Source organism: Camelina sativa, chromosome 6 (assembly GCF_030686135.1).
Source record: "Camelina sativa cultivar CO46 ecotype springtype chromosome 6, ASM3068613v1".
Taxonomy (NCBI): Eukaryota; Viridiplantae; Streptophyta; class Magnoliopsida; order Brassicales; family Brassicaceae; genus Camelina; species Camelina sativa.
This window is the reverse complement of record NC_141885.1, coordinates 20059928-20083733: the sequence shown is the minus strand read 5'-3', so window position 1 is coordinate 20083733 and position 23806 is coordinate 20059928. Positions and strand designations below refer to the sequence as shown.

At 36.3% G+C, this 23806-nt stretch overlaps 2 protein-coding genes, 1 long non-coding RNA gene and 3 pseudogenes across 6 annotated transcripts; 3 read left to right on the top strand and 3 right to left on the bottom strand.

Moving 5' to 3' along the window:
• The first annotated feature begins 1706 nt into the window (after window positions 1-1706).
• Window positions 1707-3304, top strand: LOC104791789 (putative F-box/FBD/LRR-repeat protein At1g22000 pseudogene; annotated as a pseudogene). The gene is made up of 3 exons (XR_768958.2): window positions 1707-2692; window positions 2794-2937; window positions 3023-3304. The product of XR_768958.2 is annotated as a putative F-box/FBD/LRR-repeat protein At1g22000 pseudogene (transcript).
• Window positions 3305-6525: 3221 nt separating this feature from the next.
• LOC104699136 (uncharacterized) lies at window positions 6526-7119 on the bottom strand. Its single transcript, XR_015559280.1, has 3 exons — window positions 7032-7119; window positions 6768-6870; window positions 6526-6663 (listed from the first exon to the last, which is right to left on the bottom strand). It is a non-coding gene; the product is annotated as an uncharacterized LOC104699136 (long non-coding RNA).
• Window positions 7120-8187: 1068 nt separating this feature from the next.
• LOC104791790 (lysine--tRNA ligase, cytoplasmic-like) lies at window positions 8188-11752 on the bottom strand (annotated as a pseudogene). The gene is made up of 9 exons (XR_015559279.1): window positions 11525-11752; window positions 11136-11391; window positions 10519-10612; window positions 10236-10425; window positions 10099-10157; window positions 9204-9896; window positions 8912-9055; window positions 8587-8799; window positions 8188-8477 (listed from the first exon to the last, which is right to left on the bottom strand). The product of XR_015559279.1 is annotated as a lysine--tRNA ligase, cytoplasmic-like (transcript).
• A 3377-nt stretch (window positions 11753-15129) lies between these two features.
• LOC104791787 (putative protein phosphatase 2C 48) lies at window positions 15130-17293 on the top strand. Its single transcript, XM_010517758.3, has 3 exons — window positions 15130-15514; window positions 15656-16778; window positions 16876-17293. The coding sequence occupies exons 2-3, from the start codon at window positions 15837-15839 to the stop codon at window positions 17095-17097; spliced, it is 1164 nt and encodes a 387-aa protein (XP_010516060.1). The 5' UTR covers window positions 15130-15514; window positions 15656-15836; the 3' UTR covers window positions 17098-17293.
• Window positions 17294-17401: 108 nt separating this feature from the next.
• Window positions 17402-19186, top strand: LOC104791786 (glutathione S-transferase L2, chloroplastic-like; annotated as a pseudogene). Its single transcript, XR_015559278.1, has 9 exons — window positions 17402-17663; window positions 17754-17813; window positions 17903-17963; window positions 18049-18135; window positions 18213-18311; window positions 18404-18506; window positions 18597-18673; window positions 18766-18873; window positions 18977-19186. The product of XR_015559278.1 is annotated as a glutathione S-transferase L2, chloroplastic-like (transcript).
• On the bottom strand, window positions 19140-21248 carry LOC104791785 (CDP-diacylglycerol--glycerol-3-phosphate 3-phosphatidyltransferase 2). The gene is made up of 6 exons (XM_010517756.2): window positions 20807-21248; window positions 20428-20525; window positions 20277-20327; window positions 20041-20154; window positions 19882-19938; window positions 19140-19791 (listed from the first exon to the last, which is right to left on the bottom strand). The coding sequence occupies exons 1-6, from the start codon at window positions 20991-20993 to the stop codon at window positions 19591-19593; spliced, it is 708 nt and encodes a 235-aa protein (XP_010516058.2). The 5' UTR covers window positions 20994-21248; the 3' UTR covers window positions 19140-19590.
• Between the last annotated feature and the right edge of the window lie 2558 nt (window positions 21249-23806).

Genomic DNA, 23806 nt, shown 5'->3' with positions numbered 1-23806 from the left:
TAAAAACTCTCTGGCAAAGTTTAGAGGTCACCGGTTCGAGGGACGGCACTTGGGAGGGGACCATATAAAATGCTCTTGTCTCTGGCCTGAGGGTATGTACGGGTCTAGGTCCGGAACCTCTTAGTAATTCAAAAAAAAACAATAATAGTTAGAACTTGTAACAATAATATTTAGGTGTATGATGTAGCATCACAATGTGTGCGTCTAAGGAAGATGGTCGGCCAACAACGGTCGGGTTCATTGCTCTCACACGCTCCTCTTTTTTTTGGCAGTGAGAATCCAAAACCTTTTCAAACTTTTAAAATATTTCATATTCAGTATCTTTTGTTGTTAAGATTTCAATTTGAGTGTATTATGACTAGAACTAAATATACAAATTCCCTTAACCTATATGAAGTTGTAGATAAGTCTATGTCATCAAGATAATTTATTGGACAATCATCTCAACCGTCAATCTTTCTATTGATCACTGGTTTTCCATCTCCCAATAAACTGAATATTCCCAGCAGTAGAAAATATAATAGAACAAACTGTGATATTTTATTTTTATTTTTACCTTGATATTTCATAATCATATTTTTTTTTTAAAAGAAATATAGAAATCCATATTGTTTTCTATAATACAATTAGTTTTCTAATCAAAAAGCATGGAGTAGACAAATATATACTTGTGACAAAAAATATACGAGCCAATATGCTCTCATTTTCTGAAAAAATCAACTTGAACCATATTTTTTAACAGCGAAAAACAAAAATTTTGGTTTGGATTCATACCAATAGAATGATAACCCTCGATGAATAGATGGTTAAAGAGAGTATCTTAAGGTTACTTAAACGAAAACACAAAATTATTTCAATATATTTTAGTATTGTACACACAACCATAAATATCTAATTTACCAAAAAAATTGCAATGGTTAATAAGATAAATCAAAAGTTTTAATGGTTCATCAAATAAACAAAATTTGCCGTGGTGTAATTAAAAGGTTGCAACAATTCATTTAAATATATTTTAGTTATTTAAAACTAATAAATAATAATTTATTAAGAGTTTATCCAAGTGATGTGATCTTAAATATTAAATATACCAATGTTGTAATGGTTCAGTTAAACAGCTAAAATATATTTTTAATATCTTAAAATTAATAATTTATGAAGATATATACCTAGAGACTGAATATAATTAAATATTAAAACGATTACCAAAATATATCAAACTGCAATAAATTTCTCCCAGTGATAAGACGTCATTTCTAACAAATTCTCTTTTAACTAATACAAATATAAAGAAGGTTTGAATACAATGATGAGAAGTTATTTATATATAAATTTCTAAAAATGTGAACATTTGAATAGACACAACTGTTTGTAAAAGACACAACTCTATATTCAACAGACATAACTTTTTAGAGAGATGCAACTGTATAAATTTTTTATCAAAAATTTAAAATAAAGAAAATTTGAATACAATGATGAGAAGTCACTTATATATAAATTTATAAAGATGTAAACATTTGTATAGACACAACTGTTTGTAAGAGACACAACTCTACATTTAACCGACGAAACTTTTTAGAGTTACAACCGCTGAAAAAATATATATTTTTTACGAAAATGTACTATGAGAGTCATAAGCTCTTTTGAGGCCTTTGAGATGCATTCTCTATCTCTTAGAAACAGAGAGAGACAGAGAGAGAGTTCTGTTTTGTTTTGTTTTTTTTTTTAATTCAATCTTCTTTGCTTCTTCTTGTTAAGTGATGTGGTATTACTTTTAGCTAGCTAGGTGAATGAGAGAGACATGGAGGAGACTATAAAGATATGTGATTTATCCGACGATTTGCTATTGCGGATCTTAATCCTCGTCCCGGCAAAAGATGCGGTGGCCACTGCCATCTTGTCTAAACGATGGCGTTACATCTGGCAGTTGCTGCCTCACCTCACCTTCGAAGACGAAGACGAATACCAAGACAGCGAGAGCTTTGGTTGGTTTGTTGACAAGACAATGCAACTCCACAAGACACCGTCACTAATATGCCTGGACGTCGAACTGGGTCCACTATGTCCTGTTGACGTAGATGTAACAAAGTGGGTTGACAAGGCAGTTAACCACAACGTGAGATATTTAGATTTCGCTCTCCTCTGGGAAGGAGAGCCCACAAGCTTCCCTAAGAGCCTTTACACATGCCGCACGCTCGTTTCTTTAACTCTGTCCAACCAGATCCTCGTCGATGTTTCTTTCCCGGATGCTAGCCTGCCATCTCTTTTATATCTGAAACTTGTCAAGGTGGTGTACAAAGACGAAGTTTCTCTTGCTAGGCTTTTATCAAGTTCCCCTGTTCTCCGCGAACTGGATGTTCAACGACGTGATGAGGATGAAAATTTGACAAACTTTACCGTCAAAGTGCCTTCATTGAAAGAATTTACTTATGGTAGGTTGAGATGGGGCAGTTATAGACCTTATGGTGGTGGTGGTAGATGGGAAGATCAGATTGGGGGGTCGTCGTTGGTGATAGATTGCCCTCCACTAACATATTTAAGGATATATGACGATTGGGGATACTATTCTAGTTTGATGGAGAATATGCTTTGCCTTGATGAGGTTTACATCAGCCATGTTCCTAACCCTGATGGAAAGTTTCTGAGCTGTCTTTCGTCTGCCAGACTTCTCCGCTTGTATTTATCCGAATCAATGGTAACATCATAATCTCTCCTTTGTTCCTCCCTTGTTCCTCAATTGAAGAAGACCTCATACACTTAAGAATAGTCTTGCTTGTTTGTTTTATGTTGTTGCAGGTTGCCTGTTGTAGTAACGCCATTAAATTCTCTCGGCTCATAGATTTAATCTTTGTTACAAACAAGCCAGTACATTGGTTGGAACCTCTTATTTTTATGCTTCAAAACTCCCCTAAACTGAAAATTCTTACGATCGACACCCATGTAAGTGCCCTCATCATCCCTTCCTTCAATCTAAGGTTTGATGAATGAATTTTACTAAATAAAAACTAATGGTATCAATTATCAGGGTTCTCCCACATGTTCGTGGAACCAGCCCAGTACTATTCCCCAATGCTTATCGTCTCATCTAGAGATTGTTAGGTGGAAAAGATATCAAGGAAAAGAAGAAGATGAGAAACAACTAATGACATACATTCTCGCTAACTCCAAGTGTTTAAAGACAGTCAAGATCTTCAGCGACGAATCCGATCTTCAAGAGTGCCAGAAAAAGGAGTTAGAATCTATGCCTAGGATTTCAGCATCATCTCAGCTTCTTTATTCTACCGCTAAAGCCGAGTGGGATCTTTAGCTGGAGACAATTTTTTTATTTACTACAGTCAGTACAGTAGATTATTTTTATTTTATTTTTGGCAAAACATACACATTGGAGAGGATTTTTCAAAAATACATATCTAAATTAAAATATTTTTGTCTTAATTATGTATTTATGATCATATCTATCTTCTTTTGAAAACAAATAACACATCCTTGTTGGAGTGTATATATATATATATATATATCAAACCGGAACCTCGTAGTCGATACATTCAACGATCTCGTCAATGGTTCTTCCTCATAGAATACATTTAGAACCGATACCAAATCTCGTTGTACCCGTATAGGACCCCTACAGGTAAGCCAAACCTATTTGGTTGTTTACTCCCCCAAGTCCCAACTAATACATACAACAAGTGTCTTATGTATCTTGAAATCTTTTAGAATGGTTCCTTTAAATAAATCAACAAAGACCATACATTATAGGGAACAGCCAAGCCAAATCCCTATAGATCAACAAGTTTTTGGATCATTCAACATCGACTATCACAGTTGACAAACATAATTAAGGGTCGTCACTGGTCTTGGTGGTTTATATAAACGAAACCAGATTATAACTTTTGATGATCAAGACAAAATGTATATGCTCTCGTTTGACAAAACAAAACCTAGATTACTAATTATAGAGAGTAGCAAAATGTACCATTAATTTAATATCACGAAGACCATATATGAATAGATAATGTATAAACTGGTGTCGCAATATTACAAGTCATGTGATTGGTGCTTTCCTTGCGCCTGGCCTAATTAAGAACCTTGTTGGATTTGAGATAACATAACAGACGAGTAAGCATTTAGATCCTGCATCATGATGATCCTTTCCTACAATGTGTAAGAAGAAGCTGTTAGAGTTCTGTTGTTTACGGGGACACACTAATATGTTATTCTTGGCCGATCCATCCCTCATAAAAAACCGGCGGTATAAAGATTGTTTCACCGCTAGGAACTTCCTCCATGACATGGCTCTGGTACTCTCAATCTTAGTTGCTATCCATACATGTATATCATTATAGTAAGGAAAATACTTATCTCTCATACCTAACAGACAAAGTTTTTGCTCTTCTCTAGTAACTGATAATGCCATATAACAACAAGAAAAAATCATCAACTGGAAGAGACACACTTTCGAGTCTCTCTGTTGAGAAATCAAAACTCAATAAGATATATCCTTTTGCGAGTCTGGAATATGACTCAAGGCAAGCCAGTAAGTATTTCCATTCACAGATATGCCACGTGCTTCAACCCGTGAATGGACCAGTCGCTAGTCACACCAACGTAACAAACCTCCAAGAATCAGAGGTAAAGTCATAGGATTTCGTATTCAAGGTAACAAGCACTCAGAGAACACTGGAAATACCACTTCTGTCCATGTTATCATATTCTTTCCTGATATAAAACGAACACTATCTAGCTAATTGCATTATCGCTGACAATGCAAATTACTAACATCATACATTATTACTGAAACCTTACTGCGAGGTGCTTCATAAAACTTGACTATATTTATCAGATTCTTGTGAATAGAAGTTCCCCAACGTGAAGGTGAATGAGAATCAGACATTTCAGTTGACCCTTATGATTAAGTACTTCCACATGATATTACTCCAGTGAGTTTTACTTGTGGCCGTTGTAATACAGATCTTGCTGTTTTGTTGTGATTAAAATTATGATTTGAAGACGACCTCCAATTAAAATTTACATGTCCTTGGTTTGACCTGTTTGCTTGTTGCATCTCTTTGTCTCTCCTTGAAGTGTTGCCCTGCCAGTATAAGGACGGCGATGTATATCGATATTGAACAAGCTCAAATTCATAGTAGAAGAGCTCTCATTGGTAGCCGAAAAGAGACGTAAGAGACCTGTTTGGTGCAGCCAGGGGTTTCATCTGCAGGGTAGAAGTACACAACAACATGCTTTCCTTTATACTTTTTGAGGCTCACCGGTGATCCTTTAATGTGAAGTCTGGTGCAGCCTGTCCCTTGTTAACCTTCTGTTCACAAAACATCATACAGATAAAGTTTAAGAGAGTTCAACACTTCAATGATCGCATAAAAGAGAATTATATAAACAAGAAAGTCTGTTGTTTATATCTTAATGCTCAAAAACATATGTAAACCATTGGCAGAATACTATAGCAGTTGAGCATTAGTTCCAAAACAGGATTGGTCTAACAAAGAAGCAAATTCCAAGAACTAATTATTAGCCAATTGTAGCAAACAAATCTATCAATGCAAGATTAACGAAATGTACCTTGGCGAAAATTGAGCTTTTGACTTTTGAGAGAACATGAAGAGAGTGGAGAGAGATAAGAGGAGTTGGAGAATCAGGAGCCAAAGAAGCTAGATTCTGATGATTTGGTGGGAACTTAAAATTGGGTTTTGGTGACAAGGGTCTTTCTCTGAGGGACAGAGTGAAATGAGGTGCGGTTACAGAAAGTGAAAGAAGAAGAACAAGCAGGCCATCTTTCTTACTCTACCTGGACGTCTCTCACCACTTTGAAGTGCAAAAAAGATGACAGCTAGAGAAACATCACAACAAACCACAGTCCATAGCAAGAAGGAAGGGCGTGCTTAATATATAAGGATTAGTAGATTGCTTTCTTTATTTCAAATATCAATGTATGCAAATGTTACAAGATTGAGCCTACAAAACTATTGAGTACATAGTTATATGAAGAGTAGAGAACTGTTCTACAAAGCTCCTTGAAGGCTTGTGTTTTACAATCTGAATCAAGCGCTACTTACCTATATCATAAGCTTGAGATGAGATTACGAGCTGAAAGGAAAAAAGTTTCGAAATCTTCAACGTGAATAGTCGAATCTCTACTATTATCTTCAAGTGTGCTTCATATCAGCTGTTGAAGAAATGGTTAACTGGGTTTGTCTCTGATGTATGTACCTTAGTGCTACAGGATACTGGGAGACAAGTTTTCTTGAGTTTTGATCTTTGTCAGCGATTTGGAGGAGGGATGAATCTTGGAGCTTTTGAGCTTCTCTACGACTGCTTTTCTGGTGTTTATGATCTTCGTTGAGGAAGCTTTATGAGGAGTTTGAACTGTCCGTGAAGTTTGGTTCCTTCGGAATCTTGGTGAAGTCATCCTTGTCAGTGGTACCTGCTAGTGATTATAATGCCATACATCAAAGATTCAGTACCCAAAATTATGACAAGTTGAGTCTTATGACAAGGTTTTTACTTTACCTGAAAACAACCAACTTGTGGGTTCTTCTTGTGTTCTTCAGATGCTAAGTGAGTGTTTTGATTTGCCTTGAAGCCGCAAGAGAGTTTCTCTTTTACAGCATCCTCTATCTTGTTATTTTCTTCTAGCTTCTTGAAGAACTAACAGATACAGCCACAGCAAAAGAGAGCTTTATAAAACTCTTGTTCTATATTAGTCCTCTAATCAGAAACAGAAATATAAAGGGGGTCGTTTATAGTTCTACCTCTTTCCTCCTTTCAGCCCTTTCATCACTTCTGAAGACGAAGGGAGAAGATACAGTGGCAGACTTTGCTTTGGTTCTGCTATGAGTTGAAAGATTTTCACTGCTGCAATGCATTAGACAAAAACATCCCATCTTATTTCAGCATAAATCAGAGAACCAACACAAACTCTTTCGATAAATCACCTCAAGACATTGCACTAAGCAGTATAAGATAGTTACTTTTTTTTTCTTTCTAAGAGGTTGGTACTTCAACGTACTACTAACCTAACAGACGGTAGTCTTTGCACATTGTTTGGTATTCTGCATGAAACTGAATTCCCTACAGATATGTTTTTGTGTGTATTTAAGAAACCATGTTAATCAGAGGGTTGAGTTAGTAAGTAATAGCACACAGCGATGAATGTGTTGAAAATGGTTGGATCAGTAACCTCTTGTTTTCTGAGAGCTGGTTGTTGAGAGGAGGACGTGACAGAAGAGGCCTGCAATATATGTAATATTCAGTCCCAGTATCTATACTTAGGAAATACACAAAGAAACTTGGGAAGAAAATTACACTGGTTGAACATTTTGCAGCTTTAGAACCTTCTTTGGATGTTCGAGACAATGGTCTTTTGCGGCTTTTTAAAGCTCCCGCTGGTTCGTTTCCACTGTTTCTAGCATTTGATGAAGTTGTTTCCTGCGTAGTGGAGCTTCTTGCCAGTCTTTTTAGAGCTGTTATCCAGGTGAAGGAGTTAGAGGGCAATGCCATTACATGACTCCGGATTTTGAAGTATTTCACCAGTATAGACAGAACATACAGAGCTCGTGCTGGAAAGGGTAAAGGAGCGGTTGTCTTGGCGGAAGGGAAAGGAGATGTCAAGATCACACGATGAAAGGAGTGAGGAAGTTGATCAAGAATGTGCTTTTCGTTCCAGGGATCGATAAAAACGTGTTGAGTGTTGGTCAGATGGCAGAAAGAGGCTATTCGATGAAGATGGGTGGAGGGGAATGCACTATTAGAGATGGGACTCGGAAAGTATTTGCTAACACCAAGTTGGAGGAGAGAGTCATTGCGCTGCGTTTGAAGGTAATAGCTTAATGTGTGTCCACTTAATAATTTAGCTGCTGCATTCCACTTAGTAGTAGACTTGCTCTTTAGGTGGACCTGTCAAGTCTTTTATTTATGTGGTTTTTAGTTTCGAGTATGTTATTACTTATTAGTCTTTGGTCTTTTAAACTAGGATGGGATGGTTTGGTTTGGTTTTAATAAAGATTTCGGAAACTTATGTATTCACTATGCGGTGCTTTTATCAAGTTTTGCTAATGGTGAAAATGAAACGAATTCTAGTTGAAACATAAAAAGGGTTATTAATAAAATAATCGTGTATGTGACTATATATACCACAACCTTAATTGAGAAGTTTTAGAGAGAGAGAGGGTGTTAAGAAGACAAACGTTGCCTTGGCTTAGTTACTTGATTTTGGCTTTTAGTCTTTCAGTTACCCAATCATTTGGGATCAAGTTTGTTAGTTTCTTTACTAGTTCCAAATAATAATAAAAAAACACTCAACAAATCCTCAGTCATTTCCATCTATTCGTTGTAGTCTGCATAAGCCAATATAGAACTCCGGGTGGTGGGTCATGTCGACTCAAATATTCACATAGCCACAAGGCAGAGCTCGACAAACCATAACCAACAAACTCTTACATCTTTGGGAAGCTAATAACATCCTGTAATTCATAAAAAAACATGAGAGACATTAGAGAGAGAGCTTGACAAAAAAACCCAAGAGACACGTTAGAGAGAGAGAGAGAGAGAGAGAGAGAGAGAGAGAGTGACCTTGATATTGAGGGAATCGGTTAACAACATGGTGAGGCGGTCAATTCCCATACCCCAACCACCTGTAGGAGGCAATCCGTGTTCAAGAGCTACACAAGAAGACTCATCCAAGACCATTGCTTCTTCATCTCCAGAATCCCTCTCCTTCTGCTGATGAGCAAATCGCTCTCGCTGAACCACCGGATTGTTCAACTCGGTGTATGCATTGCAGAGCTGGGACAGATAAACAATTAATATAAAAAATTCATGAAACAAGTTCTGTCCTCACAAACAAGAATTAAAAAATTCATTAAACAAGTCAATAAAAAATTCGGTTTTTACTTACTTCTTGTTTGACTATGTAGAGCTCGAATCTTTCAGTCAAAGCATCATTAGATCTATGACTTTTAGCAAATGGACTCATGATTACTGGATGGTGGATGATGAATGTGGGATTCACACACATCTCCTCCACATACTTTCCAACGAGCTGCAAAAGAAAAATATTTAAATATTCAAATGTAATGTTAACTAAAGAAGGAGATACGTGTACATATTTCTCTTGACCTTACGCTTTACACATGCATCAATCAGATACGTGTACATTACACATGCATCAATCAGATACGTGTACTTACCTTTGCTAAAAGTCGAGATGTTGTCTGGGGAGGAGGGCAATTGACCTTAAGCTTTTCACATGCATCAATCAGATACGTATTGGCTTCTTCGCTGGCCAAGTCTTTCGGAATATCAAGCTGAGCTGCTTTCTCTAGCTCGGGTATCATATCAAGTCTTCTGAATGGAGGAGTGAAGTCGATTTCAATAGGTTCCTTATCATACCCATTAGCATGATAACTTGATTTTGCTGTAACCACCAGTTATTTCCTTCACCAAACCACTCAGCAAATCCTCAGTCATTTTCATCAATTCGTTGTAGTCTGCAAAAGCCATATAGAACTCGCAGCTGGTGAACTCCGGATGGTGGGTCATGTCAATACCCTCATTTCTGAATTGCTTTCCTATCTCAAACACACGGGTAAATCGACCTACTACAAGCTGCTTGAGATATAGCTAAGGTGCGATACGCAGGAACATATTTGTGTTCTTATCACCATGATGAACCGAAAAGGGCCGTGCAGCTCCTCCTCCAACACTAGTGCTCATGACAGGTGTCTCAACCTAGAGACAGAGAGAAGCATACCTCCACAAAATTCAGCTGGTTCAGATATGACCGGATGTAATTTGTAATGTTACTTTTGGCAAGTAACATATGGTGAACATCTTCATTGATCATAAGATCAAGATATCTTTGGCCGTACCTACTTTCCTGACAAAAGAAAAGCAGAAGCTCAATATAATAAATCAATCAAGCAATATTCCATCTACAGACTTGATACGTTGGAAGCTCAATATAATAAACAGGGGAAGATCAAGCTCAATATAGAAAGGGGAGAAATGATGATACTGCTCTGTGAAAATATAAGAAGTGGAAGATCAAGCTCAATATAGAAAGGGGAGAAATGATGATACTGCTCTGTGAGAATATAAGAAGTAGGATTTAGAGGTTGACCTCGAAACCATCGTTCAAGTTCCTACGAAAAAAGAAGATTAATAAAAATATTTAGAGCATAAGCACGATATGAAAACATAAATATAAGAGCCAATGTTACCTTTGAAACCTTGGAAGAAGCACTCGGTATCATGTGTAGGCAGTGGGAGAGAAGAGTGAATGATGTTGTGACAAGAGTCAACTCTCCTCCCCTATTTCTTTTTGTCGGAAAGCCACTAACCGCCACAATGTCTCCAACTTTGGCTTTGGTATGAAGCTTTGAAAAGTCAGCTTCCCCTAAGGTTGAGTTTCTGAGAGACAAAAGACAAAAAAAGAAAGCATTATATGCATAGATGTAAAAGTAAATTTGTCTCTCTTAAATAAAGAAAAACCAAAAAATTTACCTTGCATCAGCCATAAGTTAGACCTTGGAACCATCAGCATGTAGGTCATAGAAGAAGAGCTTAGAAGAGTGACTCCGTTTGCTCATTAATCGCCCTAGAAAAGTTTTAAAAGACAAAATGATTAAGGAACTGGGGGTTTGTCAAATCATTAGTCATTCTCAGTGGCTAGTAATGGTAAAAGTAAACATGCGAACTTGTGTCAGATTCATTACGGATAATAAAAGGAATAAAGCACAGGTCACACCAAATCTAACACTCAAGTCAAATCGCACAACAACCAATTACAATCCAATCGAGAAATCAATGTTTCATAAAACAAACGTTTACAACAATTTGTAATTTGAGCATCCTACCATAACGACAAGTTCCTAAAAAAAAGACTCTATGAAAGAGAACAACTACGCATTACCATAGAATTCGGACTAAGTTGGACTCAGTCACCAATAACAACTAACTAAGACACGACCTTCATTCAAACCTTATTCCCCTTTATTTTCGCTCTCCAACAAGAATGTAAACAATCCCTAAACATTTATACTGTTCAGTGGTGGCTAATAAGTGTAATCGTAAACAAAGACTCTAAAAAAAACTTATCCGATTCATTACCAAGAATGTACCTGCTAGTGAAGTTTCAGAAGCATCAACACATTCCTCCCCTTTGGCTAAATACCTATATTTTTCAATAAATTGAGGAATGGAGATGGACACAGAAGATGTGTGAGGGTATCGAATCTCCCCAGCCACCACATCTTTCAATCTCTCCGCCAAGTATTCTTCAGAAGTTTTTCTCGCAGGTCGTATTAGGTTCTCCTCTTTCTCCTTTTTCTCCTTCCCTCGAGTTGCTTTATCGAAATCCATGGTTGTTGATTAAACCTAGGTTAAATCAAAGCAAAAGGGAAAGTTGTGGGGGAATCGAAAGCAAAAGGCCTAGAGAAATACTTTCGTCTATGGTTCCGGTACAAGTAAAAGAAGAAGAAGAAGAAGAAGAAGAAGAAGAACCGCGAACCTTTATAAGAGATTCGCCGGCGGCGTTTTACGGCAGCGGAGCAGCGGAGGGAGCGAGCGATTCCACCGGTGCGCTTGAATACGAAAAGAGAAATGCAGGAAATAGGAGAATGCGAACTCGATGATCTTTCTTCTTTCTTCTTCTTCTTCTTCGGAGAGATCGCGAATACGAACTCGATGATCTTCTTCTCTCTTTCTTTCTTTCTTTCTTTCTCTTTTCTTCTTCTTCTTCTTCTGCAAAAAGGTTGGTTCGTTTTAAAGTAGTCCCACCACAGCCCCTAGTGTGTGAAAAGGTTTTTCAATGGGTCCCTCAAATTCAACAAACTAGCTTTTTACACTTTTCTACGATTTTTACAATAATTCTTTCTTTTTTTTTTGGCTCACTTTTTACTCTTTAGTATGTTGTAATCTAGTTTGCATATATTAAATCCACCCATTTTAATGAGAAATGAGTTTATTTTACGAATAAATAAACTAAAGAAAAAAAGAGTCACATTTTGAGTCATTTAGTGCTTACAACTATTAATTTTTTTCATTCAAAAATTTATATGATATGCATTTTGTAGTTAATTATACTATTCAGTCATTTTTAAAAATTACCTTCAAGTCAAATGTCCTAATTATTAGCGATTTAATAACAAGTTAATTTTAGAGTATGTATATATAATTTGTTTAACTTGGGGGACCCACTTAAAACCTTTTCACACTAAGTTATAGTGGGACTACTTAAATTAAAACCACCGTTTTGCCAAATATGTATACATATGTCAAAATATGGTATATATGGTACTAACATATGTGAAATTGTATATACTAAAATCACATAATGATTGATACAAGATTATGACTACAAAACCATTCCGTACATAGTTTACGTGAAGAAGACTTGAGTTCTATCTTTATCATATTCTCCTTAAGGATTAATTGTGTTATTTAATATGAATCAAGGGCTAAACTTACCTATATCATAAGCATTATGCTATTACGAGCTGAAAGGACAAAAAAAATTCTAACTCTCTTCAACAACAGCAACACAAGTTCTGACCTTTGCTCTTCCATAATCAAAGCAGGTTGTATAAATGAGCTCCCTTTTCCCATCGACTAAATCAGACTTCAGATGCTGCTTCGTTGGGTTAACTGCTTCAACCTTACGTTACGTGCTAACTATATCCATGCAAACAAAAGTCATTCAGAATTGTTTCTTAATCACAAATCTCTAGACTCTTTAAGTGTACCAAAATTATTCTCAAGACCCTAATGATGGTTCCCACAAGAAGAGAAATCAAGAACCTGATCAATCTGAAGCTGATCATCATGCTTCAAGAAGATCTTGTTTGATCTTGTTTGAGCTGTTTCTTGTCAGAAACGCAGGGGGAAAGCTGAAAACAGCTTGGATTCTCCATCTTTCTCGATCACCTTTTCGGATGCTCTGTAGCTTTCTCGGAGCGGCAAAGAAGCCACTGTCCGGCTTCATAAGACTGCCATAAAGATTAAACCCGGTGGTGGGAGACATCAGAACTGCAGACTTTAAGCACCAAGGTAAAGCCATGGAAATCAAAACAGGCTCTAATGAACTTGTAAGAGTCTCTGCTTCGTTTCAGAGAGACTCTTGTTTGAAATGCAGACACAGAACATAAGAAGAAATAAGAGTGAGATCGTGGCTCTGCCTTTGCCATGACTACCCCTGACAGCGCCACCACAGTCTCAAAGATAAAGTTTTTTTTTCTCTCTCTCTCTCGCCTCTGAAACGAGAGGCTCTCGTCGTTTTGAAACAAATGTAAAAAATGAGAGCATTGGCATTTACGTGAAATTGTCTATACTAAAATCACCATGTATATATATACAGAATGATACAAGATTATGACTACAAAACTATATTCCGTACTTAGTTTATGTGAAGAAGACTTGAGTTCTATCTTATCATATTCTCCTTAAGGATTGTGTTATTTAATATGAATCAATGGCTAGACTTACCTATATCATAAGCATTATCCTATTACGAGCTGAAAGGACAAAAATTTCTAACTCTTCAATGTAAAATGCCGAATCTTTACGACGATTATCAAGGGGATTCGAAGTTTCCTCTAGGAGTTGCAAACGATTCACTCCACCGGAGTGTAACAGGAAACAGGAGAAAGAGAGAGTAGATGCGTACACAATGAGAAAGAGACTCAATATATACACATGGTGGCCACATGGCTGAAGTGAGTTTCTGATGTCCATTTCTTAATATATCTAATGAATCCTCATTTATGTCCTGCTTTTTTACTTTACGGTAATATGTGGCTAACGTTTAGCTAAATCTCATGTAGGACACCCTGCGAGCTGAACTGAAAGCTGAGACCCTAATCACAAGTCTGTTGCTGGAGAAACTGTACTCCAAGGAACAAGAAATTGAACAGCTGCAAGCAGAACTAGCAGCAGCAGTACGAGGTAATGAGATTCTGAGATGTGAGGCTCAAAGCAGTTCGGACAACCTATCAGTTACGAGCCACGAATTGAAAGACCTCAAGCATCAGGTATTGCAAAACAAGAATAACCCCATCCCATGTCTGTTTATGTGGCTCTTGATATTAAGAAACTAGTCCCATTTATATATGTAACTGATTGTTTTGACATCAGATGTTGAAGAAGGAGGAAAGCATAAACCGGCTGGAAAGCAATCTACAGGAAGCCGCAAAAGAGATGGCGAGGATGAACGCATTATTACCAGAAGTGTCAGGTGAAAGAGACCTGCAGGTATGGAGAGAGTTGAGACAATGCTGTGAGAAGAACATGCTTTTGAACTCAGCGAACGTGACATTGAAAGGGATGGTAGAGAAATTGGAGGAGAAAGTATTAGAGAAAGAAGGAGAGATGACAATACTACAAGACACAATCGGAAGCAAGCATCTCAACCTCCTCTCAAGTCCTGATTTCTTGGTTTAAAAGTTTTTTTTTTCTTTCTTTTTTTCTTGTTCATAATTCTCAGGAGTTTTTTTTCAGAATTTTGTTTAATTTTTTTTTCACACCTTAATCATTGTTTCTTAGATGATTGGTCAATTCTTTTGGGGTTTATAGATATGATTTTTTCTTTGGGATTTGATCATCACAAAGCTGGATTCTCTAGTCTCAGATTTGTACTTAAAAAAAGGGGATTTATAAACTTAGGGGTGAAGTATATGATAAAAGAAAAATTTTCAAATCTAATTCCAAGAAAATCATGATTAGCCATTTGTTTACTTTTTCACTAACTAAAAATTAAATTGTATAAATTATTTTATTAAATGAAAACTGTTAAATTGTAAGATGATTTTTTAGAGACATCAATTGTTAATATTATAAAATTAAAATAAAATAGCAGGGCATGTAACATAAATGATTTTTAATTTTAAAACCTATAAAAATTATGCTTACTTTTTCACTATAATTAGTCCCAAAAAAAAAAGAAATTATATTTCTCAACAAGTTACAGTTTGACATAGTTATAGGTCTACTCTAATATCCTATTTTTGCTACACTTTGGGGGGGTTATGGTACCAGATTTTAGAGAATAATTCCTAAGAATATTATTATAGAACTTGGGGTTTATTTAAACAAAAAGGAAAAAAAAAAAGTCAAACCGTCAAAAGTCAAAAATAAATGGCGAAACAGGTAAAAGAGAACAAAAAAATAAAAATAAAAACACGATGGCCCCCGCGAGTATCGCTTCTTTCTTCTCTCTCTAAAAAAAAGAAGAAAGAAGAAGAAAGAAACAAATCCAACGTCTCCGTCTCTTCTCTCTTCTTCAAACGCGTCTTCTTCTTCCTCTTCTTCTCTATTTTAACCCTTTCATCGTCGCTTCTCTTTTTTTAGTTTTTTTTGTTTCGTATTAGGAATCTTTGCTTAATCTTTTCCCTCATCTAATCTCTCTCTCTCTCATATCATTGATCTGAAATCTGAATGATGGATTATTATTCTACGCCAAGCTTCTGAGATTACAATAGGAACCCTATTTCTTTTCATCTATCAGGTATATATTTTTAATGGGTTTCGTTAATTTTCTCAGATTTTGGTCAAAGTTGAAACCATTTTTAGATTCTTATGTTGGACCTTTGATAACCCTTTTTATGAGATTCCTAAATGTTTGGTTTTTTGTTTTTGTTTAATGCAGATTAATGTTGTTTGCTTTTGTGAATGCGTGTTTGAATCCTGAATCCTGCGTTTCTCGAGTTGGAATTGACAAGAACAAGAAGAAGATTGGGTCTCATAATAATATAGTTATAAGCACTGATTTGATGAACGATTTGATTGCTGGTTCTTTTGGTTGAGAGAGTTGAGAGACTATGTGAATTATGGTATCTACTACATTTAGGAGAATTGTATCGCCTTGTTGGAGACCTTTTGGTATTGGAGAAGATTCTAGTCCTGGTGCTTCTGCTGATGATGCTAATAATAGCCGTCTCGATGGTCTCTTTTGGTACAAAGATTCAGGGAACCACATCGCTGGCGAGTTTTCTATGGCTGTCGTTCAAGCTAACAACATTCTTGAAGACCATTCCCAGTTAGAGTCTGGTCCTATTAGTTTGCACGATTCTGGTCCTGAGGCTACTTTTGTTGGTGTTTATGATGGTCATGGAGGTCCTGAGGCTGCTCGGTTTGTTAACGAGAGGCTCTTTTATAACATCAAGAGGTACACATCAGAGCAGCGCGGGATCTCGCCTGATGTTATCACCAGAGGGTTTGTAGCAACGGAGGAGGAGTTTCTCGGTTTAGTGCAGGAGCAATGGAAGGAAAAGCCACAGATTGCTTCTGTGGGTGCTTGTTGCTTGGTTGGTATTGTTTGTAATGGTTTGTTGTACGTTGCAAACGCAGGAGATTCTCGTGTTGTGTTGGGAAAAATCGCGAATTCGTACAAAGAGTTGAAAGCTGTTCAACTATCCTCAGAGCATAACGCTAGTATTGAATCCGTGAGAGAGGAGTTGCGTTTGTTGCATCCTGATGATCCGAATATAGTGGTCTTGAAACACAAAGTTTGGCGCGTGAAAGGGATTATACAGGTTTCGAGATCCATAGGTGACGCGTACCTTAAGAGAGCAGAGTTTAATCAAGAACCGTTGTTGCCAAAGTTTAGAGTTCCAGAACGTTTTGAGAAGCCTATCATGAGAGCGGAACCGACTATAACAGTTCATAAGATTCACCAGGAAGATCAGTTTCTTATATTTGCCTCGGATGGTTTATGGGAGCATCTAAGCAACCAGGAAGCTGTTGATATTGTCAATTCTTGTCCACGCAATGTAAAGACACAAATTGAATCCACTTTTCATTTGAGTAGCTTTCCTTTTGTTGTTGTTTGTTGAAAGTTGTGGTGTATTTTTCTTTGGGATTTTGCAGGGTGTGGCTCGGAAGCTAGTGAAAGCTGCATTGCAAGAAGCAGCAAAGAAGAGAGAGATGAGATGTTCGGATTTGGAGAAGATAGAACGTGGCATCAGGCGACACTTTCACGACGATATAACAGTTATTGTTGTCTTCCTCCACGCAACAAACTTTGCGACTCGAACTCCCATCTCTGTCAAAGGAGGTGGTCTCCTAGCTGCCAATAATGCCTTCTTATAGACCCTTTTTATTTGATTATTATTCTTTCTTTTAGTTTTTTCTTTTTTTGGAACCAGAGAATTTGATTTTGTTTGCTTCCTCCGTTACAAAATTGTGTGAAAAATTTTACTTTCAAATTTTTATTTTTTTATTTATTTTCTGAACTAAAAAAAAAAACTGTATATTTCATCAAATCGCATTGTATTTTTTTTTTCAATTTACGTATAAACCGAATCGAACCAGAATTCATGTGTTTGAACCAAAATCAGAATCGAATCGAACCAAACCGAAAATTGTGGAAGTGAAGTAAAGACTAAAGAAAGGAAAATCATTTTCCCGGAAACTCCTTATCGGAGGAGCTGAGAAAGTTTTGTGTGAGTGAGTGAAGCTATGAGTGTCGGAGTTAATATTAGCGTCTGCTCATCATATCCATCGTTTGCGTTGTCCGCTTCCTCCACGGATTTCTATATCCCTTCGTCATCTTTCTATGTTGATCGGAAAATTCCCCAGCCAGTCTCCGGTAGGCTGCGGTGTAAATCCTATGGGAAACGCAGAACTGAACCAATATTAGCTGTTAAAGAGTCAAGGTAATGTTTCCTTCTCTCGAGGGATTACAAAATATCGTTTGTGTTATTGAAGGTTCGAGGTTCTTGTGTGCTGTTGTTTTTTTCTTGCAGTCGAGTACCGGAGCTTGATTCTTCTTCGGAACCAGTTCAAGTGTTTGATGGATCGACGAGGTTTGTATTTGTTTAATTGATGCTTTTGTTTCCTTTCTGGAGATGTTAGAGAAGTTGATGAACAAATTTTTGGTTTATGTGATTTGAAGGTTGTACATATCATATACTTGCCCGTTTGCTCAGCGTGCGTGGATTGCTCGGAACTACAAGGTTGCATTTTTTTTAATCTATGTTGATACGAAACCAACTTGGATTTATTTAGATCAGTTCCTTATGTTGCGCTTGTTTTGTGCAGGGTCTGCAAAACAAGATAGAACTTGTACCAATTGATCTCAAAAACAGGCCTGTTTGGTATAAGGAGAAAGTTTACGAAGCCAACAAGGTGTGTACTTTTCTATTTTAAATCATTTTTGTGGAAGGGATTTAGCCAAAACTACATCTGTTCTCTATTTTATGCAGGTGCCTGCATTAGAGCACAATAACTGAGTTATGGGAGAGAGCCTTGATCTGATTAAGTACATTGACGCCAATTTTGAAGGGCCTTCACTCACACCCGATGTGAGTATCCATGACTTGTTTGATTTTTTTTATCTCAACATTAAGTGAACCTGTACTTAGCATAGAGATATCCATGGATGGAATAACAACAGGGTTCAGAGAAGCAAGCAGTAGCTGATGAGTTGCTCTCCTACACTGACTCCTTCTCCAAGGCTGTGAGATCCACTCTAAACGGCACTGATAGTAATGCAGCAGGTGATTTGAAGATAGAGTTGTTATCTTCCTTCTGAGTTTGCAGAAACATTGTTTTGCCATGTTATGAATCTTGTAATCCATTTTTTTCAGATGCTACATTTGATTACATCGAACAGGCGCTTTCCAAATTCAATGAAGGGCCTTTCTTCCTTGGCCGATTTAGTTTGGTATTGTCTCGATTATGTTTTCACTCAGTCCATTTGTTATACCTATATCAGCTCTCGATGCTGAAACAAAATTGGTGTGTATCTCTCTACAGGTTGATGTTGCATATGCTCCATTCATAGAGAGATTTCAGCTTATCTTAAGTGATGTGTTGAATGTGGATATCACATCTGGTCGGCCTAACCTCGCCCTTTGGATTCAGGTTATTACCTCGATGTTCATATCTTATCTTCCATCTCAAGGCTAAATCTACACTACACACACACACACACACGCTAATCTCTGGTTCTCACCTTTTTTTGCAGGAGATAAACAAGATCGAAGCTTATACCGAAACCCGTCAAGATCCAAAAGAGCTAGTAGAAAGATACAAGAGACGAGTCCAAGCAGAAGCACGACTCTAAGCTGATGGCTCTCCGGATTTCTCCAGTTACAATGGTTTATAGAAGAGTGAAATGAGAAGAGATATTGTAACCAAGTTTTTTTTTATTTATAAATTATATTTTATCGAAAAAGCATCTACATGACAGGCAACAACTGTATTCATTTATCCCAGAGTTCATGAGACCAAGTAAGTCTTCAACTAGAACGATTTTGCACCTGCTGCTTTGCCATCATTGCCCATACATAAGATCGTGCTTGCTGCTTGACTAAAATTCAGTGAGCGCCGAGGAGCAACGTGATTCAGAGATATTATACAAAACCAAACCAAGCTGAGTACGATCCCAATGCCCAAAGTTGAAAACAGAACTAAAGCATCATATAAGAGTCTTATAGTGCTTGCCCAGCTAATTTCATTTGTATCCAGATAGAAATTAGTCAGCTTTCTTCAAGAAGAAGAGAGGTAAAATGTCGCTGAGCAAATCTTCCATTCTATGTGTATATACTGAATGCAAAAACCCGAAAAGAGAGTTTTTTGCTACTTCTTTAGCAGTACCCTCCATATTTTCCTCATATAAACAACTAAAGACCATATAGAGAGCCCTGCCGATACATAGAGCAACCCAATACCCGACGGTAATAGTCTCGCAAAACTGCTATCCCGGCTTGCAAGAAGTATGGTTAGCGCTATCATCTGCGTTGCAGTTTTCCACTTTCCCAAGCTATTTACAGCAACAGCCTGTGAACATCAATGCCAATTCCATGATTTAAGTAAGGAACACTTGCAAAAAAAGACCCAAGAGAATGCATATGATGGTGGTAGTTATACCTCTGAAAGCTTGCCGTTTTGAGATGCTGCCCATTCCCTTACAGCAGACATAGTAATCTACAGTGAAAGTAATACCGAATAGTTTAGAAGAAAAGGCTGATATAAATGCGACTTACTTACTGACATCTAAGCAAACTGTGTCAACTTTCTATAGCTTACCTCTCTGCCAATGATGGCAATTGAAGGCACTGTCACTAACCAGGGAACTGGTCCTAAGATAACAGCGTCCAATGGTTTAGTGCACAACAATATCAATGTAGCTGCTACCATAAGCTGCAGACCAATGACATGAATCAGACAGAATGATAAAAATCTTTCCTTTTTTTACAAGGACAAGGCTTGAGAGACGAAGAAAAGACAAACATGAGAGGTAGCTAAGGAAAAGGGTTTCTCACCTTATCTGCCACTGGATCCAAAAATGCACCAAATGCAGAACCTAATCTCATCTGCAAAAGGCACATCTCACCGTTAAAGCTTGTGGTACAGAACAACCCCCACAATTTAAAATATGCAGATGAACATAAAAGGGTAAAAATATGAAAGTACCTTCCGAGCAATATATCCATCAAGCCAATCTGTAATGGCTGCTGCAATGAAAATACTTGTTGTAGCAGTTCTCCCCCACCAGCAATCAACGTAAAAGGCTACAAAAGGGGATGAACATGATACAATGAGATACAATCAAAATCAGCAATGGGAACATCAAAAGATCAATTTGAAGAGTGGTAACACGTGAACTACACATTAGAAAATAAGCTCAATTCGAAAAAAAAAGTTTTCTAATTTATCGAATTCAATTGAAACAAAATTCTGATCTGAAATCGAATTCAACAGAGCCAGAGATGGAAAAAAAATCACAATTGCCACTTCGTTTAGATCTGATGATTAGAATTCAGAGTCGGAAAAAAAAAAAGATAAAACGTACTCGCGACGAGAATAGGAACGGCAGCAACACGGCCAAGGGTTAATACGGTAGGCAATGTAAGCACTTTAGAAGAAAGCTGCTGTGGCGGTGGAGGCAATGACGACGTATGGCGATTACGGAGCAATGAATCTTCTTCGCCACCAGCGAAACTGTTCTGATCCGCATTCACGGTGTCTTCTTCACCCATATCTCCGCCACACAAGAGCTGATCTGTAGAAATTCGAAGATCGGAGTTTCTCCGAGGAAGGAGGAAGAGAAGCACGAAGAAGGGCGGTGGCGACACCGACCTGAATCCGGAACCCTAAGAGCACTTCTTTCCGAGACTTAAATATATTTTATTTTCATTTTTAACAATTGAACCAATAGGTTTTCTTTTTTCTGAACAAAATTGTACCAATAGTTAAGTAACAAGAATTGAGCTGAAGGATCATGGGTAATGAGTGAATTTTAAAGTTTAATGGAAAAATTAGGTGTGGGCATTCGGGTACCCGTTCGGGTTCGGTTCGGTAATTCGAATTTTCGGGTTTTAGGGTTTAGAGGTATAGGACCCGTTCGGGTATTTCTAAACTTCGGGTTCGGATCGGATTCGGTTCGGTATTTCGGGTTCGGATTCGGATTACCCGAAGTTCACAAAACTCAAAATTTTAGTATCTAATTTAGTCTAAATTATTCAATAATACGCAATATATATAAAAATTTAGAGTTTTTTACCCAAATTTACTAATAAACAGTTTAAATACTTCAAATTATCAAAAATATCTAAAAACTGAATATTTTGAACACTTATATTATTAAAATTATAAATATTACTAATATATTACTACTATATATTAATAATGTGGGTATATTCGGATACCCGTTCGGATTGGGTTTGGATTCGGGTATTCGGATTTAGAGATTTAGAACCCGTTTGGGTATTTTACAATTTCGAATTCGGGTTCGGATCGGGTTTTTTTGAATCGGGTTCGGATCCGGGTATTTTGTCCAGGCCTAGGAAAATTTTTGTAACAGATGAAAGTATCGAAATTGTTATCATATTCTTTATTGCCACTTTTTATTATATTATCTTTAAATGACATAAACATCAAAGCTATTCTAATACTTATTAAAAAAACATGAGCATTTAATAAAATTAAGAAAATTCTAAAACTTAAACAAATATATATTTAAATAACACTATAATTATATAGAAATTTGATTCTTTTTAAAAATAAATTAATTTCATATGTTCAATAACCTTTTTAAGAAAAGTTTTCCAATTTTCTCTAATTTTTTCTTTTGTGTCTTACTTAATTGACTTCTACATTCCGATATCATAACTTTAGAGAAATCAGATTGGTGAGGAATTTACATAGTACTTAATTGACGTTTTTATTGGAATGTATATACTTTCAAGAAGATTAACCATTAGGAAAGCTATAATATCGCTACAAATCGACGATTAATAATAAAGCAAATGACACGTTTTGGGTATTATTTTTAGAGGAGTTTTCAAAAATACTCATTTATCTATGTCACTTCTCAAAAATACCTGTTTATTGTGTCTATTTTAAAAAATGCTCATTTTTAATATATAAAATGACTAAATTCTAAACTCTAAATTCCAAATACTAAATCATACCCCTAAAAATTATACTCTAAATGTAAAATAGAAAAACCAAGCCTAAAAAACAAATATAAAAATTAATTAACATATTGTAATTGTGCAAAAGAGGACAAAAATGAAAACGTTCAAAATACATATTTTTTTAAAAGTATATCTCAAAAAACGTATTTTTAACAAATTCTCTTCTTTTTAATTCTTAGCTTATTTTGATTTTATATGTGGTGAGATGTCAATTTCAAAATTCATTTTTCCAAATGTCCAAAATTGTTGTGTATTTTGTACTTGACATTGTGTCCAAAACTGTTATGAGACTTTTTTTTCAGCATTTCCATTAAATAATGCAAGGATGAGATACAATTTTAAAATACAGAAAACAAAAATATTCCAAAAAACTTAAGCGCAATGCAGACACCATACTAATACTGAAAGAGAAAATTGCAAATTTACTGTAAAAAAAAAATCGTGAAATTAAATGCTCAAAATCGGTATCTATAAAACCTACACTCTCAAAATGGAGGTTAGCCAACAATAAAAGACTTCATGGAGAACTAACCCAAATAAAACTGATTATTTTGAATGCAATAATCAAGGAAGGAGAATCTAAATTCCTATCCACATAAACTTTTCCAAAAATGGTTGTGGATTTTCATTTTTCCTTCAGTTTCTGTTGTTTTTGTTTTCTAAAGAAAAGTAAGCTGAAGGATTTTTTATTTCATTAAAAGTGTTGTTATGGGCCTTAAGCCCAATAAAAAGTCAATATTTTGTATATTACAAAAGCTTGCAATCTTTTGGTTATACTGCATTAAGGCAAAGTATCAAAAAATTTGGTTCATTGAAACATGTTTTGAAAGAAGAAGAATCCATGCGTATTTTCTGCCAACAAAATAGCAACATCGATTGGTATGAGTGTTATTCCAAAAAATGACTTTTCATCAATCCTATATCACAAGAGATGGTCTATGGTTTTTTTTTTTTTTTTTTTTTGAGATGGTCTATGTTTGTTTTAGTCTTTTGGAATATGGATCCGATACATTTGACTGTCACTTTTAGTTCTCAAAACCTATATTATACGTACACAATTGGTTTTTTTAATACTTGCTTCACTTTATGTATATTTGTTCTGCAGAGTCTTGAACATTTTTTATTTTTGAGTAGATGTAATGTATCATGTGAAGGGCATTTTGCATTAGTTAGATGATTTGATACAATCTAGTAGTACAAAATTATTATTGCTATTTTAAAAATATTTTTGGGGTCAGATTTCGTTCCCTAGAAAAGTCCTTTACCAACTCCGAAAGCAATTGTCCTTTACCGACAAATCGACAACCATTACAATCCCCACAATTATTATTTTCTTTGCATATATATCTTTTTGGATTTTTAAAAAATGAATC

Coding starts and splice junctions, on each gene's coding strand:
- LOC104791785 (XM_010517756.2), bottom strand. CDS start 20,993: ATGGGTGAAGAAGACACCGTGAATGCGGATCAGAACAGTTTCGCTGGT. Junction 20,328..20,427: donor ATGGATATATTGCTCGGAAG/GTACTTTCATAT, acceptor TGCCTTTTGCAG/ATGAGATTAGGTTCTGCATT. Junction 19,792..19,881: donor AAAACGGCAAGCTTTCAGAG/GTATAACTACCA, acceptor TGATGTTCACAG/GCTGTTGCTGTAAATAGCTT.
- LOC104791787 (XM_010517758.3), top strand. CDS start 15,837: ATGGTATCTACTACATTTAGGAGAATTGTATCGCCTTGTTGGAGACCT. Junction 16,779..16,875: donor TCAATTCTTGTCCACGCAAT/GTAAAGACACAA, acceptor GGGATTTTGCAG/GGTGTGGCTCGGAAGCTAGT.